The sequence below is a fragment of the Anser cygnoides genome, chromosome 1 (assembly GCF_040182565.1).
Source record: "Anser cygnoides isolate HZ-2024a breed goose chromosome 1, Taihu_goose_T2T_genome, whole genome shotgun sequence".
Lineage (NCBI taxonomy): Eukaryota > Metazoa > Chordata > Aves > Anseriformes > Anatidae > Anser > Anser cygnoides.
This window is the reverse complement of record NC_089873.1, coordinates 121,212,819-121,231,988: the sequence shown is the minus strand read 5'-3', so window position 1 is coordinate 121,231,988 and position 19,170 is coordinate 121,212,819. Positions and strand designations below refer to the sequence as shown.

Here is a 19,170-nt window from a genome sequence, read left to right as displayed (position 1 = left end):
AGGAGGGCAGGAGGTGCTCCAGGCAGGCAGCAGCAGCTCCCCTGCGGCCTGTGCAGGGAGAGGCCCCCGGTGGAGCAGGCTGTCCCCCTGCAGCCCATGGGTCCCACACGGAGCAGATCTCCACGCTGCAGCCCGTGGAGGAGCCCACGTGGAGCAGGTGGATGTGGCCTGGAGGAGGCTGCGGCCCATGGAGAGCCCCCGCAGGAGCAGGCCCCGGGCCGGAGCTGCAGCCCGTGGAGAGGAGCCCACGCAGGAGCAGGGGGTCTGGGGGGAGCTGCCGCCCGCCCGTGGGGGACCCGTGCTGGAGCAGTTTGCTCCTGGGGGATGGATGGACCCCGTGGTACGGAGCCGTGTGGGAGCAGTGCTGGAAGAGCTGCTGCCTGTGGGCAGCCCCCGCAGGCTCAGTTCGGGAAGGACGGCATCCCGTGGGAGGGACCCCGCGTGGAGCAGGGGCAGAGAGGGACCGTGAGGGAGCAGCCAAGACGAAGTGTCAGGGACTGACCGCAGCCCCCATTGCCCGTTCCTCTGCGCCACTTGGGAGGAGGAGGTGGAAGAGAGTGGATGGGGGGAAGGTGTCTTTATTTTGCTTTTAGTTTCTTACTGCTCTGTTAGTAATAGGCAATAAATTACATTAATTTCTCTACACTGAGTCTGTTTTACCCATGATGGTAATTTTTGAGTGATCTCCCTGTCCTTATCTCAAACCACAATCTTTTTTTCCCCATCATATTTTCTCCGTTTCCTTTGAGGAGGGGGAGTGAGAGAGCTGTGTGGTGGATCTTAGCTGTCCATCACTAGGCAACAACCACGGCACTGTAGCTCGAAGTTCCTTTCACTGCTTGCATGGTCTCATTTTGGCACCTTGAGCATGGCTGTTTATGAAAGAGCTCTCGGGCTGACGTGGCCTCTGTGACTCTCCACGCAGTGCTCCTTGTGCTCCTCCATATTGTATAAAGTAAGGGTTCCTCTGGGTCTCACAAAGCCAGCTGTATCCTGAAGTTAACCACATAATTAGCAGGTCCCCGACATGATCATCTTCCTACCTTGCTTCTCCTCCTCCTACACTGTTTTGTCACACTAATGTAATGATGCTTTCCAGTTCAGTGGAAGCTCCACATCATGACCTCTGTCTTGCAACATCCATAAAGTACACAGTCTATTAGCTCTCTTACACCTGAGCTTTCCCAATCCCACTATCCATAAACTGTGGACATTCAGGATTGCCTTTCTGCTTTAATACCCGCACAAGGCTCAGGTTATAGTTTCCCTTCCTCTGGAAGAAGAACCAGGAGAAGCATGCAAGGAGAAACAAGCCTCGGGGAACATAAGACTTTTCCAAAACCAAAGGAAAAACACTGCAAATGCAAGCAGTTGTAACTGGAGTGGCCACTGCCAAAAGGTTGCTGACACAAATATGGTTCACACAAATAATCCCACGTCCACAGCTGGAGAAACAGACTAGGAGCAGCCTAGGCTACTGGTTTGTTACCCTGCCTACCTGCTGATGGCTGCTGGGATGGGGCTGGGCAGATCTTGCAGATGGTCAGGCTGACCAGCCTTTTACCCTGGAGAACAGGCCAGGCTCCCAAGTTCTCCCTGCATTTGCTGAATTCAGGGCAGACTCAGGAGAAACCTAGTGAACACAAGTCACAGCACTGTCAAGATGGGAAAAGGAGGAAAATGTTAACAATTTTCAATACCGCAGTGTTGAAATTTTAAGGTGCTGCTCCACCTGCCCTTCTTGACAGAAGCTAAATAACTGCAAAACATAGACAAGAGGACCTCAGAGATGCTTCTTAACCCTCATACTGTAGTTCAAAAGAAGAAATAATATAATTCCTTCCAAGGTAATTGTAGATTACCTAACGACTTCAAGAATATTTCTAGGTATTCCAGGGATATCAGGGCAGAATCCAGTGCAGGTATTCAGAACTACAAAGAGATAAATTAATTATATATTTAGAAAAAAGAGAGAGACAGAAAGAGAAAATAAAGTGTGATAAACCAATCTGAGTGACTTGGAAAATGTGCAACGTTAATTGTCTGTCAGCTGGTTGCTAAAGATGAAGATTATAAACTTTCATGGTTCCATTTTTCTTGCCATGTGTCAAAACTAACATAATCTGAAGAGATAATAATGCTTCTCCTGAAATAATATAGATATATTCGTTGTGTATTTTCTTGCTTTCTGACCTCTAATCTTTTCCAAGAACCCAAAGTCCTACAATGTTTCTCTGCAAACGATGGTGATCTTAATTTATCTTGTTATGACAGTTATGCTTAGTCAAAAATGTATTTCTGTTCTGCTCCCTTCAGAGAGGACACTTTGCACAGATTTGGAGTAATCAGGAAAATCATCACAGGCCATCAGGATTCCCTGCCTACAAAAAATGTTAGAAACTTCCCTTTTCAAATCAAACTATTTGCTGAGAAATAGGAAAACTTATGAAAAGCATATTTGTACTGACATTACTGAAAAAAGCCAGATATTCTATACCTGCTCTGAAGGTAAATGGGATGAAGGACATCCTTCCACCCCACATTTTCTCCTGCCTTCACACACGTGTTACCAATGGTTTCCCTAAAATTGTGTAGAATGGGCATTCTTATTTACAAGGGGGATTGGAAGCAGGCAGGGAAAACAGGTAGGAATGGGCCATGATTTCAGGGTCTCCTCCCCATTGAGGAACATCAAAGAAAAGCGTATGTGGCCTTTTCAAAGCTGACGAAAGTGTGGACTGGAAGAGTTTGAAAAACTTGCTCTAGAGAAACCTCATACTGAGGACTTAAAACCTTCCCAAAACTTCACAACCATGTAACAAAGCAAAAACAAAACAAAAGAAAAACAAAACAACAACATCAAAACCCAAAATAATATGGTATAAATAAATAAACAGTTGAATTATACTAAACTGAATAGAAATACAAGAATCTTTAATACTGAAAATGAAAATATGTCAGTTCAAATACATTACAGAGCAGCAACTGGTTGGCTTTGGAGACAAACCTGCTAAAGTTTCAGAATGGGAGCTGCAAGGTGCAACCTTTAATACAGTTTTGTCAACATCGGTACCAGTTTTTATCTTATAAGAGGTTAGTCTGAGTTGTGAGAGGTGTAAAGTTCACTCCTTTTACTGTTTTTCTCTCATAATACTACTTCTCTCAATTCTTATTCCCTTGACATCTCTTTCTGGCACAACATAATCCTTACTTTACTAAGCATCATTCATAAAGGATGATGTATATTCTTGTAAAGCACCCTAACACTTTCTAAACAGATTTCTTAGCATTACCTCTACTTTCTCTGTAAGCACATACTACTAGCTCATCATTTGTAGGTTGCATTATGTCTCTCAATAAAGCAATGCCATCCCAAAAGCCCCTTTTTCTAAATCGGGGCTCAGTATTTGTTTCATCCTAACTCATACCTGTTGCCAAGCTACGAAAGATGATGTCTATATTTGCTCCACTGTCTTTTTGCTGCAGGAGACTAAATCTTTGTAATCTGTCATTTTTAAAGGGGGGGGTACCTCAGCTGACTTCATCAACACTGCATTTCCTGATTTACGGGTTCTCTTCTGACAAATCTTTCTCTGAGATTGGCCGCATACCTTCCATGGCTTCCCTGGCAATATATAAAGCCTGAGGCTTCCTTATAAGACTCATTTTGGAGCTTGGGCCTGACAGCTTGACCTCATTGACGCACCTGCCAAAAGTAGGCAGCTACAAGCCATGTAAAGCTATGGCTGCTGTGCAAGAGCTCTGCTTTCTTAAGAGACCAAAGTACAACACAGAGGTCTGCATGGGGCCTGAACAGAGCTATCTGAACTTACCGGAGACACACAAGTGCTACAGAATTGCTGGACTTGTATTTTTCCTCTGCTTTCTGCATTGTTTCAAACAGCTGATCTTTTAATCTGCAATGAAGATTTGGTTGGCTGAGGACAGCCATTGACAGGTGATGTGGAGGGAGAAGGAACAAGAGAAGGATTAAAATACAAACCAAACTGCTGGTTATCAGCAGAGGCCAAATCAAGTATGGATTGAAAGCTTAAATGCCCAGTAAAGGATGGCAGAAGTGACAGTCTTTACCTTAAACAGCACCACAGGGAATCTGGGGAAGGCCAGAGTGGGCATGAAGAGAACAAAGCACAGGATTTCCTCACACCTGCTGTAACCGCAGAAAGGTGCTAGGCCTTATTACACTTGATGCAATGGCTGCTTACATCTTCCCATCACTTTCCCCAGAAACTTGCTATTTAACCATCAAATAAACAATGTTAGGTTCAGGTAAGGATGAAAGTTTTCATCTTTGCTTTCTATAATGTGATGCTTCCCTGTTGTAGCTCCTTCTAGACTGATGTGCTGCAGAAAGACTTATGAAGAAAGAGGATATTCCCTGTGCATTATGAAGAAAAAGGAGCTCATAGGCACTGACTGTCAGATGAATCCCCTGCAAACTGCTGGTGTTTTAAAGAAATATTTTTCAAATGACACAGCTAGGCAAAAATGTCCTTTTTCAAATAAATACAAGAATGTTCTCTCTACAGGGAGATGTAAAGAGCAATTATGTTCCTAACTTTGCAAACACAGATTTCAGCACTGAAAATGTGCTTTGCTTCAGAAAGACTCGCTTTGGCTTTGTTCAAGAAACGCTTAGCGCTCCCAAATCTGCAAAAATACAATAAAATAATTTTAAAAGGTAAACTTGTTTTAAAGGCCAGCACTTGTTCAGTAATTCCATTTAAGCCTAAGATGTTTGATGGTTTGGTGCTTCTGTCACATTTTAATGGTATTTACTGTAACCAGACAGATTTATGCCCAGCTCTGTTCCGACATTCTCATTTTTAATCCAAAATTTGCATCTACATCCAATAAAGTTTATGCTGTTTCACCATATGTCAGAAAGCAGTTCAGTGCTTTTCCAAATGCAGTCTGAGCAAGAGACTGTAGGTTAGGGTGGAGACAGCAGAGTCTCTGTTTCTCACCTCTGAGGACATCGTCCCCTCGAGGAGCACGGGCTGACATTTGTGGAGGAAGGAGCCACATTGCCTGACGTGGACTCCTTGCACCTCTGCTTTCTTTCTGGTTCCCTGGTGGAAGGGCTTGAAACCTTCTGTGGGTTTTAACAACCTTGGAAAGGGAGGCTCTGTAGGCATTTATGGAGTTCGAATCCCTGACATATCCTCGTGAGAAAACTCAGGGACTGATGTTTCTCTCAAAATCAGCTTGACCTTCCCCTGAGCTCTTCTGCTTCTAAGCTGTACCTCTTCCCCTGGGATGTGAAATAGAAGACACATACGATAGTCCCAGGAAGCAGGAGACACCTGCTTCTAAAAAAAGGTCACTTAGTCTGTGCTGCTCTCTGCCATGCAATGGAAGCCAATATTTTAATGGTCAACACTTCTCAGGATGCCTAAGGTTAAGCTCAGACACCTGAAGTATCTCAAGTTAGGCACTACAAAACAGAGTGGGCTAAAATGGCAGGCTATCGGCAAAAATGTGAGCTGTCACCCTTGTTAAAATCTGCTTCTACCAAGATAGCTTTCTGTTGGGTGGATATGTAAATTCTGGTTGATATTATGTTTTGTTTGTACTTTATTAAAAACACCTGAAGGGGAGGGGAGATACAACCATAGCTACCAAAATAAATGGTAACTGTCCCCCAGCCTGTGACAGCAGCATTTATCTTTTCTAAAGCCCATGTGTGAGGGGCAGGCAGATTAAATCTCTTCTGCTCTTGCTTAGCTATTTTCTGTCAAAAATCTTACAGTAATTTTTGTACAGTGAATATTTATAACTGTTGTTAGTGTCAATATAATTTTTTGCAGTTACTGCACTTATTTACATTTTAATGGCCAAGTCAACAAAGATTTATGCATCTGTCATACAAATTTTCCACAAAAGTGGTGAATGCTTCAAAAAACAGTAGCTCCTGCAGAATGCTCCCCCTCCAAGCATCCTTTAAATGCCTTCATTGTTTCTGCAAACAGTAGGCTATCCATTAAAATAACCAACTCTTAAAGCCATAAGTCAAACCCAGCAAAATCTTGCCGCATTCTTCATTGCGAAACTTCTGCGTATTACAAAAGCGCTTGCTTGGGGACCATTCTTTTCTCCCTGTTGCTAAACATTGTCCCTTGAATGGTAACGTCTGGTTTATCACCTTGATGTGTCTCAGCTGTGTGAACTACACCTTTCTGTAGCTTGAGGAGACATGCTGCGTAGGTTGACCTTGTTTCGATTTTAATGCAGTGGGAGGTATAGCTTGGAGCACTGCCCTGGGGGTGTCCAGGCGCACCATTTAGGAGGGGCATGCTGTACTCTGGCATTCACTTCAATGCACACAAACCCTCCTGAACTGTGGAAAGGAAAACCCGAAAGCCTTCCCTTCACACCTGCCCGTGATCTGGGTGCAGCAGTTTTGGTCACTGAGGCGCACGTGGGCACGGGGTGCATGTGCACACTCGCTCTGAGCGAGCTTTTCTCAGTGGCAGCCACACCACCAGCCCCTTTTATCCCCATCCAAGGAAGGCAGGCAAGATCCAAGCTGTTGTGCTGCTAAGGGTCTGCTGGATCGTCTCCCTTTCCATTCTTCTCCTAGACTAATATGGTTATTTCTATGCCGCCCGTCCTTTGCTGGGTGCCACAGTGAGCTGACAGCTGCTGTGACAGTAATGAGCTGCAGGCTCGCTCCTGAGGGGCCCTTTTTCTGGGATGTGTTGCCATTTGGGGCCCAGCCCAGCCCAGCCGAGACGAGCCAGCTCGGTACCAGCTGAAGCTCTGGTACGAGGCTTCTGGTCAGCTTAGGCTTGGGTTCAATGCCCAGAAGAGCTTTCGGACAGAGTCCAGATTTGAGGCTGTGGCGAAGCCGAGGTTAGGGATCTGGCCCCAGCAGCATCCCAGCTTCCCGACCTGCTCCTGTGAGGCAGCACCCATAAATCCCGCCCAACTAAACCTCAGCCCAAGAGCTGCCAAGGCGAGAGGTGTCCGGGAGGAGCCCTGCTCCCTCAGGTTCTGCACCGAGCTCCTCATCCCCCGCAGGGAAGTGGCGCCGGGAGACATTTTCTCCCTCAGGGGCAACCCCGGGGCCGGGGCCGCCTCTCGCCGCTCTCCCCCTGGCGGCGGCCGCGGGCGAGGCTGCGGTCGGCGGGCGTTGCGGCGAGCAGCCGCGCGGCGGGGCGAGCCGAGCGCTGAGCTCACCTCCCGCTCCCTCCGCCTCCCCGCCCGCCTCCTCCCTCCCTTCTCCCTCCCTCCCTCCCTCCCTCCCTCCCTCCCTCCCGCGCCCAGCCTGCAGCCGGGATCTCAGTATTATGGCATCGAGGAGAATGGAGACCAAACCCGTGATAACGTGTCTGAAAACCCTCCTCATCATCTACTCCTTCGTCTTCTGGGTGAGTGCGGCGCGGCCGCGCGGCCGCCGCCCTCCCGTGCTCCTGCCCTCCCTTCCTCCCTCCCCCCGTGCCGAGCCGACCCCCCCCCCCCCGGCAGCCCCAACCTGCCCACCGCGCGGTGCCCCGGCCGCTTTCCCCCCCCGCCCCTTCTCGCCCCGGGGGAAAGCCGCCGGCCCCCGGCCCTACCCCGAGCCCCCCGTCGGTGTTTGCTGCCCCCCCCCCCCCCCCGGTGCCCACCCAGCGTTTCGTAACCCGCTGCGGGGCCCCCCGCGGCCCGCCCCGGTGACCCAGATGCATTAATGGGGCGGCGGGGGTCGTGCGGGCAGCCCCGGCGGCGGGGGGGGGGGTGCTGGCGGCGTCCCGGCCCGTTACTCAGCGCGGCGCCGGCACAAGGCTGCGCGCTGGGGCGGCGATCTGGGGATTAAAGGGGCTTTTAGTGGGAACGCGGCGGCGGCGGCGAAGGGGAACGGCCCCGCTGTGTGCCATCGGGGACCGGCAGCTGCGCATCACCGAGGAGCGAATTCGTCGCTTGCCAGCAAGGCAGGCTGGTTAACGCCGAGCGTTTTTGTAACGGCTCGGTGCTGGGGAGAGCGGCAGTGAAGCGGGGTGACTCGGACCTTCATCGTTCTGCTCAAAAATCTATTCCCAACAAAGCCTTGCTTGTGCATCACCGTAATACTTTATATCCTCTATGACTTGTCCGGTTTGACTCCATATGCTTTTGCAAACAAAAAAAAAAAAACCCAAACCAACCAAAAGTCATTGTGCTGAGCCATACTCACGGCAGGATCCTGCGGTGTAGACCCCCCTCTCCCCACACGCATTTAGTACACCCACCCTTCTTTTTATAACACTTGTGGTAACCACGCAGTGCGATGACTGAAGTGGGTAGGAAGCTGGGATCAGCCGCTGGATTTTGGTGTTGACGTCCTTGCTGCCGGCCGCAGGTAGGCAGGCTGCTGAGTTTATGTAGATACCACAAGGTGGGGGTTCACCCCCTCACGCGCTCCGATCCCGGCGGCTCTACGAGAAGCCCCTCTTCTTCCAGCGACGACTGAGCAGCTGCAGGAGCTCCGGTGAATTCGCGGTGTCTTTACGAATGACGTCTCTTTAAAAGTGACCGCTGTTATCCATTACTCCCCGACTAAACGGAGGGCTTAAATCGTCGTGCCCGTTGAGCCAGCACATTTCATGAAGGCTAATCTCATTTAAAAAGAGAGAACTGTACGTGGAGCCAAGCAGCTGGCTAAGGGCATTTGCGCTGCAGGCTGTGCTGATGCCAGGCCAGGTTGACAGCTGGGACTGCGCAGGGTAAATAACACAGCTGAGCTCCGGTTTGGGCCACAGCGGTGAGCCTGTGCTGGTGGGATGCTCTAGTGCAAATCCCTTTCCTCTAAAGAGGCTGTCAGGCTCCCATGCATCCCAGTCTTCCCCAAGGGCATGGCCCACTAGTGGCTCTTGAGGCACTTAAAGCCTGACAGCTGTCAGTTTGTCTGTTTGTCTCCTTCCTCGAGCCTGGAGAAGGAGGAGGAAAATGAACAGTTGGAGACAGAAACCTGCAAAAAAGAAGTGACTTTTTTTCCATCTTGCTCTGTGGTGCATCTGTTTTCCCAGGGCACCAGCCTAGGGGAACCTACACAGATCTCAGTGGGAGAAGACAACAAAAGGCTTGGTAAAGATCGAGAGTAATTGACAGCAGACCCCAAGTCTTTGTCATGGGTCCCCCCTTTCAGCATGGCAGAACAAAAACTGATTCACACTTTTGGCCCCTTTTTGGGGTTTGAATCGACCCACTTAATATAAATTGGAGCAGGCCCACCTATTGCCAGGAGTCCGGCAGAAACATGGTGTTCTCTGGCTGTATCCTCTTTTTCTTTTTACAAGTGAGTTTGGGAGCCGGGGGATGTGCAGCACTGTCTCAGTGCCCCTCAGTTATTTTCGGGGGGTCTTTTTTTTATTCTCACATGCTACTGGCTCCAGAGCCAGAGTAACTGAAACTTGGTCCCCATGAATTCTCAAAGCTGAAAATACGGGAAGGGTTCAACAAAAGGAGCTATGTTAAAATTTGATTTCTTGGATTTATCTAGATACTGGAAGCAAAACAAACCAGTGCTGCAAATGGCCGGTCTGTAGATTTTTTTACCTGACAGCTTCCCCATGTTTTTTGGGGAGGTTGTAAACCAATGTCTGCAGGAGAAAGTCCTGCGTTGCTTAGCTGCAGTTCATATGGGTTTCGAGGAGCTCCCTGTTTTCTCTTGCTGGGGGATGGAGTCGCAGTATAACGCACGGAGACTGGTCCCGCGGCAGGGAGGTATGTGCGATGGGAGCCCTTCGGGTGTCTGGCCGGGTGGCTGTGGGCTGCGGTGCGAGGGGACCAGGAGGGAAGGCTCCTCTTTGAATCCAGGGAGCTGCTTCGAAACGCCGGAAAGGAACTCTCTGTGTTGAGACTGAGTATGAAAGAAGAAAATCTGTGTGCGCAGATTGTGCCTATCATGAGCGATAGTTTGTCAGGGTTAAATCTGAGCTGCGTTTTTCTATCAGTGGGTGAGATCTATGTTGCTGAAGGCTTTTAGTGGAGGCATTAAATGAGGCTTCGCTGACTACATGGGAGCTGCAGGGTGGTAATGAAGAGACGCAGCTAATTCATGTTTCGTACCGCGTAGCTTGTTCATTTCCAAATAGGTTTTATTTAACAGTATTTGTTATTTTGATAGCCTTCTCTCCTCTCCCTCACCGTATTTCCCAACTTCTTTCTATAAACGTATCAACGTGGTAGAAAAATTCCATAAACAGAGATAACAAGCTTTTTATGTCCTCGTATGTATTGTTATTCATAGTACACATTAAATGCCTAGGGTTACTGCTTTTGCTCCTTAAGGGACGTAGTAATAAAAATTCAACAGCCATTTTTTTCCTAATCAGAATGCTGTACCGAATGCATCTGGTTTGGAACCAGTAGATTAAAAAAGGCAGTAAAAACACTGCTTGGTTGTTAGCTTTTTTTTTTTTTTTTTTTCCTTTTGGGTATCATAAATTGCTTGCATAGAAATCTGAGATATCACCTGCCTTATTTTTACGGGAAGATGAATTTTGAGTTAGAATTCGAAGTGTATTTTCTATATGGGAACAACATTTTTAAACCTTTTATTTATCTAGTTCTTCAGTGGAGTGATGTCTTAAAATGTATGTATTCTTAGTGTGACATCGTAAAGGCTTTGGAATATATTGTGTTATCAGATTAACAGCCTGCCTCAGAGTGTTTTGAGAAGGAGCTTTAGGCGTGCATCCACTGGTCCTTAAAGTCATACCTCTGCAGAAAATGGTTTTCCTCTTGTACACAAATCTTATTGTTGTCCCAAACAGACCCCGTAGCAAGGTGATTAGCTTCTGATTTGAGGTCCTGTGAGACACTTGGCACTCAAATGAGTGCTTTGTTCATACTGTTCTGCTGGTATGGGGGATTCTTGAGGTTAATTAACGCAATAAGAGCATGCAAGTAGAGTTTCCATTCAGATATTTTGCAAGGCGGTTCACTGATTTGAAGAGCATCTTCAAACCACGATCAATGTTTGAGATACTAAATTGGGTTCTTAGAACTTGTTTTGCCCTTTGAAATGCGATAAAATTGAGACTAAGGTAGCTGTTTGCAAAACAGCGGTTTAGTTTTCCAAGTTCTAATTGATTAGAAAATGGACCTGTGAGTCCTTGTACCTCCCCGTGGAGGTTAGCAGGTCACAGGAGAGCCACGGACTGGAGTGTGGCAGGAGAGGCAAGTGTCCCTTGCTTGTGAGGCCACAGCCAGCACTGTCATTTTAGGATAGCTTGGAATTACTTGTTGTCATAGCATTAAACTTCCTGGTAGCCAGTTCCTCCAGCTGCCACAGGGATGCTACACCAGAAGATGGCCCTGTGAAGTAAAACGCTCTCAGTCCCGTGAGGAGGGATGCTCCCTGCTGTTACAGGGGCCTGGGGGATTCTGTCTGGAAGAGCAGCCCCTGCGTCTCCCTCTTCTCGCAGGCTTCCCAGAAAAGGAGGTCAGCAGCGGGGGGGTGGGAGCATCTTCCTCATTCCCTCCACATCCACCAGGGCTGGCAGCAGCCCGGGGCCATCTTCACCACTCCTTGTCAGCTTCTGGGGCTCCTCTGACACCGCTGCACCGACCCGATCCTCACGCTGCAGTGGTTTGGAGGAGGTGGCATTCGCGTGTGGTTTTGAGAGCTCAAAGGCGTTTTGTGGGAAATGCCCGAGACAAAGATCAAGCGTGATGGCCTGCTCTGTAATGCGAATTTATGGCTGAATTGCTGACCCATCTTCAAATACAGCAGTTCAGACTGTTCATTATAAAACTTTGTGTGTCCCTTTGAGTTACTAGTGGCATTAGTCATCTTTACTATGAATGTCCAGCTGGGTTATTAGAATTACCAGTTTTCTCCCCAGAACTTCTTTTCAGTGCTTCTGCGTTGGTTTGTGCATGTATCCGGTCTTTTTAATCTCTCTCATCATGCTTATATTTTTTCTTTTATTTATTTTTTAATTGCTTGAACAGTTATAAAGGAAATATTCTGGGAAATGTTTTAGCTTTCCCATGTAGTTTAGATTGTTGTGTCTTTTGGTAGTTCTGTTGACTGCAAAGCTACTCTACTTTTGGAGAGAAATTTCGTTTTTTGTACGTATTTATCTGAAATCCAGGAAAATCACTCTTTCAAAAATGCACATTATCCGCAGGTTGGTGGACTTGATGTGCTCTGTTGTTTGGGCACAAACCTCATGCAGTTGCCTCCCTAATTTGGTTGTTTCCCATTCCATTCACATAATGACATACATGAAAGATTAAAGATAATGGTGTTTTCTTGTGAGCACAGCCTAAGGTGATTTCTGTTGGTTAAATAAATAACTAGATTAAAAAAAAAAAAAAAAAAAAAAAGGAGTAGATGGTGTTTAGAAACATAGCTCCAGAATCAGCTTTCTAGGTTCCCTGTTGGGGTACTCATCCACCTTGTTTTAGCTTTGGGGTTTGGGGTGGGATTTTTTTCTTTTAATTAAAACTGTTGCATAAAAGCCCCTTAATTGCAGTCCAACCTGAGAGCCATGCCAGCATGACAACTCTGTTAAGTGAGAGTAAATAGAAAAGAAAAAGTTGTGACTTAGGCTTGGACTCTGCAAGAAGTTGTGTGGCTGCATCAGGAGGGGTGCTCTGGTGGTCCCCCACCGGCCTCTGGTGATGCCTGGGTGGAAGGGCTTTGGGAGGAGGTTGCTGGGCCTCCAGACCTAACGTCCTTCTCCTTCTTGGCAGAGAATTGCTTTTCCAAGTCTAGTTGATTTTATTTGGGAGCAGATCCTTTGGTAAATCCATGTGGTTTTTGCATTGCTGATGCCTGTTCATGCTCTGAAAATGCATGTGTGGTGCAAATTAGTGTTATAGGAAAACCTAATTTAGGAGTGTAGTTGACTTTGCTGTTGGCTAAACGCTCCTTCTTCCCTTGCTGTCTGTGTAACTCTGATGCTGTCTTGATGAGCTACCTGCTACACCGTGATCCTGGTGTGTGTATCTGGACAGTTCTCTAGTTTGGGGATGGTAAATGTTATGCATAACAGATCAGTTTGGACTGGTGAATAGGGATAGTGCTGGACTTGAAGTGTTTACATTATATTTCAGGAGACGTAGGGTGGATTCATAAACAAGCAGTGGCAGAAGTCCTTGCTCTTTTGCAGGTGACGGGGTAGGGGTGTTGTGGAGTACTGCTATCTGTGTAGCAAACACTTCTGCTGCTTACTGTTCGCTCCTGCTCTAAGCAAATGGCTGTAAGGTCTAAATAGCTTCTATACAGATTCTAGGGAAGAGTACTCAGGAGGTTTTGTTGGTACTTTTTGGTCAAGAAAGCAATAGAGTCCTTTCTTTTTGGATGCTGGTTCATGCCAGACTGGCTTGTCAAGGAAATGGAGGCAATTATCATAGATAAACCTAGGGAATTTAAAATGGATCCAAGAATCCGATTTGATCTCTCATTATGTGACTATTTATCAATTCCCTGTGCTGTCAGGGAAGTAAATTAGATTACCTGGTACTGTTAGTTGTCTTCATCCCTGGATTTTTATCATCGTTTCTTCTGTTGTTGCAACTGTCCTACAAATTTATGTGCAAATGAGTTAATAGATGAATATCTATAGAGGCTGTTTGTGCATGTAAGCTTGTAGAAACATCTCTTTCAGTCTTCCACATGCTTTTAAGTCCAATGTGATTTGTTACAGAGATGCTAGCTTTACTGCAGTACTTACTGAATCTGTTCTTCATCCACTAAATCTGTGGGTGAAAATCTTGTTGACCTCAGTGCATAGAAAACCTCAAATGTTTAGAAGGATACTCCAGAGAAGACCGTAGGGAGCAGATTACAGGTACCATAAAGCCATTTTTATTTGCGTAGTGCCATTTCTTTAGGCTTATCACTATTAATTAGTATTTAATCATGTCTCAGAGAACAAATCCTTCATATCTGTGGAGCAGGCTTCTTTCCTATTTTAGCTCTCGTTCACCAAGGTGGGCAGATGGCTTGCATGTTCTGCAGAGAGTGTCTTTATGGCAGTTCTGGGTTACGAGAGCGAAGCATTTAAATTTCTTGTGTACTAAAGGGCCTCTGAAGCACAGTACGAAGCATGGCATGCTTGTGTCTTGCTGGATTATCGTTATTTCATAGCTGAGCTGCTTCTTTGAGCTCTGGGAGTAGGCCACAGGACTTTTAGGAGCTGCAATAAAAGAACCCAAGAGATTCTGTTAATACGCTGTTAATATTAATTTTGCTGTATTTTCCCTGTAACATTTTGCAAGATGTTTTCCAGATGTTCTTCTTCCATATATATAGTTCTGGGGACAGTACTAAAATCCTTAAAAGGAGCGAGTGCCCCCCCTTCGCTCCCCTTCCCCACAATCCCCATCTCCCTGCCCTGCCATGCGGAGCTCAGGCAGTCACCGCTCCTTTGACATAACGAGGTGCAGGACTTAATTTGCAAAAGTCTGTGGATCTTGGGAGCAGACCTAAGGTGAAATTTGGTGTGTGTGCATGGTGTAGCAGAGAAAGATGAGAGTGGAGGAGAGGGTGAAACCCTGTGAATATCACAGGAAGAGGAGCCCCTACATTTCCCTAAAACTGGAAAGCGCAGAAGCTCCCCCGATAATCCCCTGGGCTTGAATGCCGTTGGATAGAAACAGGCAGCTCACGTCTGCTGATGCCAGAGGATTGAAGTTACAGGTGAAACTAGCAAGTTCCTCAGGATCTTGTTCCTGACCAGATCATAAGTACCGCATCAGAGGAAATAGTACATGGAAGCAGAAAATTGTGCTAAATTCCTCCAGCAAGGTATGTTTACAGCTAATCCCCAGTACACTAGAAATTACTCTTATTGCAAGGACCTAAATACATTCCCTGCAACTGAAGTTTCAGCTTGACTGTGCTGATTTAATCCTTTGGTAGCTTTTGAAGACGTTTATTATTTGGACAGAGTTTCCAATGGGTTGGTCTCTGGCAGGGACTTTGAGGTGTTTAGAAGAATCCTTTCAGTATTTTTGGCAATGGAATATGAAAAAAAAAAACAGTCATCTTTGTCATTTTTTATAAAAATAAATGGGAGCTGCATCAAAACTTGAAATCTTTGGTGGAGGTAGTCCTCTCAGAGATGGAACCTGTCTGTGAAAAAAAGACCTAAAACCCCTCAAAATCTTCAAAGAGACAAGAAGTTCCGGAATATTCCAGATAATGTTGACATTCGTCTTTGGACCTAGACTTTAAACTTAGGCCACTTTTATAGGATCACCAATTGTCACGGGTTGTGTTAAATCAGTCCAACGAGGCAGAACCAAGGCTTGCCCTTTCGATGATGTGTGGAGTTCCTTTGCTTCAAAGTCATGGCCGGGGCTTGGGGCCCAAACCAGAGAGGGAAGTCCATGGCAGCCATGGGGAGCCTGCGCCTGCAGGCCTCACACAGTCTGCAGCGACGTATGCCAGGGATTTTGTGCATGTTTGAAGGAGAGTGTGAAAGGTCAGATGCTCTGCTCTGACCCCACCAAAGAAAATAGGAAGGACGTTATACATACTTCATGGAAACAGGTGTGGAGGAACTCCAAAAGCTACGTGTGATTGAGGATCAGTGCAAATTTCCAGTATGGTGAAAGTGGGGGGAAGTATCCCATGCTTTCTGTTTTGTTTTGTTCCCTAATAGTGCCTTGAACCACCACCGCATCAGAAGACAAAACACCAGAAATCTGTCAGGAAAAATGCGGCTTCTATTAGGGTGAGATACAAGAGGTTAAGACACAAGAATAGGTTAAGATATAAGAGAGGACACTTCCTAGGCAAGTAGTAACAGAAGAAAAGATGGGCACTCAATCCTTCTGCATGCTATTCACTTCAATAGTACTTAACATCTAAATGGCTCTAATTAGGCTTGGAATTATAACATAATTAAGTGCATGTCACTTCTGTTTCCCTTTGAAAACAAACAAGAAACCAAAACACCAGTAAGTTAGCCTCAGTATGTTGAAGTTCAGCCTGATTTCTGCTTCTCAGTGACGTGGTCATTTTTGCTGTTGCAGCTGCTCTGTGCTGCATGTGATAGTTCCTGCTCTGTGGCATGCATTGATTGCAGTGTGTGGTTACATTTACCTGTAAAATTTATGTCTGATAGGAACCCAGCAGCTGATATTATTGTCTGTTTAGAGGTGTTTTTTTACCTCCTCTCTGTTTACAATTAAGTGATACTGTTTTTTAAGTCAGTTGATGCAGATACAGTTTGCAGTTGCTAGCTAATGTTGAGATCAGCTTCCGTGTTGTCTGGGTCTGAGCTTCTCTTTCTTGTATGCTTTAGGAAAAGTTGCTGAGTTAAACTATGCAGGCGAAATGACGTAAAGGCTTAAATTGATCTCCCTTATCCCCGAGCAGCTTACAGACCATCTATGCCTCACCTGCAGACTTTCAGTCACATGCAAGTGCAGTTTAAAGACTCGTGAGGAAGGAATCAGGATCCCAGGACGCCGGGGAGCTGGCTATCAGGAGTGGTTTGGTATTGTTTCATGGAGCATAGAGGCCAAGCCCAAGTTTATTCCTTGCTACCTGTTCTCATAAAGCAAGGAGTGATGCAGAGGGGTTGGATCAGGATGTACTGACAGAAGGTCACACCTTTCAAGAAGGAAAAAAAATGTGGTTTGCAGGGGCGGCATTACTGAGTTATTTTTGTCCAGGTTGGTAAGATTAAGGCAGCGCACAGCCTCTCTAGGAGGCAGCAAGGCCTTATTGCACTTGCTGGGCATGTGTGGCACCTCTGCGGTGCTCTAGGAGTGTTTGGGCAACCTCTTCCTGGTAGGATGGTCTATGATGGTGCTTCTTTGCCTGCGGGCTTGTAGGTAAATACTTTCTTACGGGAAAATGTTCTTTTTCAAGTCTTTTCCCTTTGTTTCTGCTACTTCAAAGCAATGCTTGTGCTGTGCAGTGGGTGCATCCTTGGCTGTGCTGACCAGGACAGGCGTGTGAGATGGGATGAGATGGTCCCTTCCACAGCCCAGGGGTGAGCAAGCAGCCTTTGGACCTCAGCTGTACCACGGTGCTCGCCATCCTGAGGAGAGGCAAGCTGCAGGAGATGTGCTGGGCAAACGGAGTGTGGTCGTAAACGGAGTGTTGCATCCCACAATTATGTGTTGTTTTTTTCTCTATTTTATTTTTTCAACTGAAACCAGCAACAAAAATAAAACCTCCCACTTCCATGAGTTTTGTGTTTTGTAGGCAACAGCTCCTTGCTTTCTTTCGTGAAACGTAGTTGTGCTTAAAATAGAAATGTCTGTGGGAGAGAGAGTTTTCAGCTGGTGAAATTGTCCAAAATGATATGGAAAAGTTGCCTCAGTTTCTGAGAGCAGGCAAGATATACTTGCAGTACTTATGCAGAGAGACGTATGCTCTTGAGCTTAAAACACACTGGGTCCCTGTTGTACTGAAACCTGAGCATGTTGCTCCATAGCTATTTTTTAACAGAAGTATCAGATTTAAAGTATTCCCTCCCCCCTCAGTCATTGACCTCAGATTGCCAAGGGACCAGAAAGGATTCATCCCTGCACCCTGAAGGATATCCAGTATTAAAGTAAGGGGCTGGGCTGTTTCCTAGAACAGTGCAGTCCCGAAATGATCAAGAATGCAGCTGAGCTGCAACCACTAAGTTGATTTATTCTTTTAATTTCATGAAATGTTGGGCTTTGCTGTTTCATGCCTGGTGTTAGACCAAAATGACTTCCTATTTTTTTCCAGCACTGTTGAATTTATAAAATACATAATATGGCAGGCCTCTACATCTGAAGGATTTCAGGGAAATTTTCAAAATTCTGTGCAGAATCTTTGCTTTTAGGCAAACATTCAAGCTGGTAATGATAGAAGAACCACATCATTGATGAGAAACAGACAGTTAACCTTTTTTCTTCTAGCACAATTCCTCATCAGGCCAGTTGTACACCCGAGCCAGAGTTTGGTTAGCAGTAACATTTGCCTTCTGAAAGCATATTTGCTCTGTATCTGGTACTAGTGCTGTACTGCTAAGCAAAAGCATATGATGTGAAATGACATTTTAAGAATTAAATCAGCTGAGGTTGATGACTGTGTGTGGGTAGACAGAGGCTTGTCCATATGAAATGTATAAAATATCTTGCAAGGTCATCTTGCTCTGCTTAAAATCAGTGGGAACCATATATGAGCAGACTGTCCTAGGTGGTTAGCTGATTGTTTTTAAAACTCTCTCATGGTTAATATTCAGGTATGGAGAAACAGAATGTTCTTCTGACTTGGATACCACAGAGTTCCCATAACTCACTCCTGCTCCTTTTTATTTTGCCTCAAAATAAAGTGGGTAAATGTGATCTTAAACCTGCGGTGCCATTGGTACCTGCTCTGTTCCTAACTCAGACTATTTTGCATTATCTGTGTGGTTTCTGAGGAACATAGAACTTCTCTGTCCTGCTGTCCATTGCTCGTGAGGATGACGTGGAAGTCACAAAGCCATGTAGAGAGAAGATAACATCACTCATTTAAAACAAAGGAGGCTCGTCAATTTAGTAGTTGTGGAATTAGCACACCAAAGTTTGAAGATATTTATCCATAACATAGTCAGTGGTGTCTCAGTTTGTTGGGGCTTGTGATACTAAGGCCCATCTGCCAAAGCCAACCTTGATTAGTAAATTGCAGCACACAGCCTGTGGCTTGTCATGGCTTCCCTCAAGGGTCAATGGCAGAATTAGAGTTGGGATTGGGAGGTTTATTACTCATTCTTGTGCTGGATATCAAAGCAGGATAAACTTTTTTTTTTTTTCCCTTTAACTGTCAAGATGGAAGACTTGTTACGTTCTACCTTAGGTCTCTAGGCTTGTTTTGTTTGCCCTTCGGTTTTGCAGCACAGCACCATTCTGCAAGAAGATTTGGGCCTCTTCACGGTGGCGTTTCTACTGGAGCTTAGATGGACGCCAAAGGAGGTAGAATTGTGTGTAAAATATTGCAACTTCAATAAAACCAAAGCCTAAACTGAAAAACACGAGAGCAAAATACTCAATCTGTAGATGTGTTGATGAGATAGTGTGCTGTGAGATCACGCATGAGTCAGCTGGTAGGTGAATAAATGCTGAGTATTATGACCAGAATCAGAGGGCATGGCAGAGTGCACGTTGTTTGGATTAAAGTCAGAAAAAAAAAATGGAGCCTGGCTGCTCCTATTAGGTTAATAAGATTTTTTTTTTCTTGTCTGTTTGTTGTTTTGA

The 19,170-nt window shown here is 45.9% G+C and overlaps 1 protein-coding gene and 1 long non-coding RNA gene across 2 annotated transcripts in view; one reads left to right on the top strand and one right to left on the bottom strand.

Moving 5' to 3' along the window:
• Window positions 1-562: 562 nt before the first annotated feature.
• On the bottom strand, window positions 563-3,123 carry LOC136786658 (uncharacterized). Its single transcript, XR_010825920.1, has 2 exons — window positions 1,499-3,123; window positions 563-993 (listed from the first exon to the last, which is right to left on the bottom strand). It is a non-coding gene; the product is annotated as an uncharacterized lncRNA (long non-coding RNA).
• A 4,088-nt stretch (window positions 3,124-7,211) lies between these two features.
• TSPAN7 (tetraspanin 7) overlaps window positions 7,212-19,170 on the top strand; it is a 93,842-nt gene continuing 81,883 nt past the window's right edge. The window contains exon 1 of the mRNA XM_048052825.2: window positions 7,212-7,394. Coding sequence (XP_047908782.1) covers window positions 7,314-7,394 — 81 coding nt within the window. The 5' untranslated portion in view covers window positions 7,212-7,313. The remainder of the gene's footprint in view (window positions 7,395-19,170) is intronic.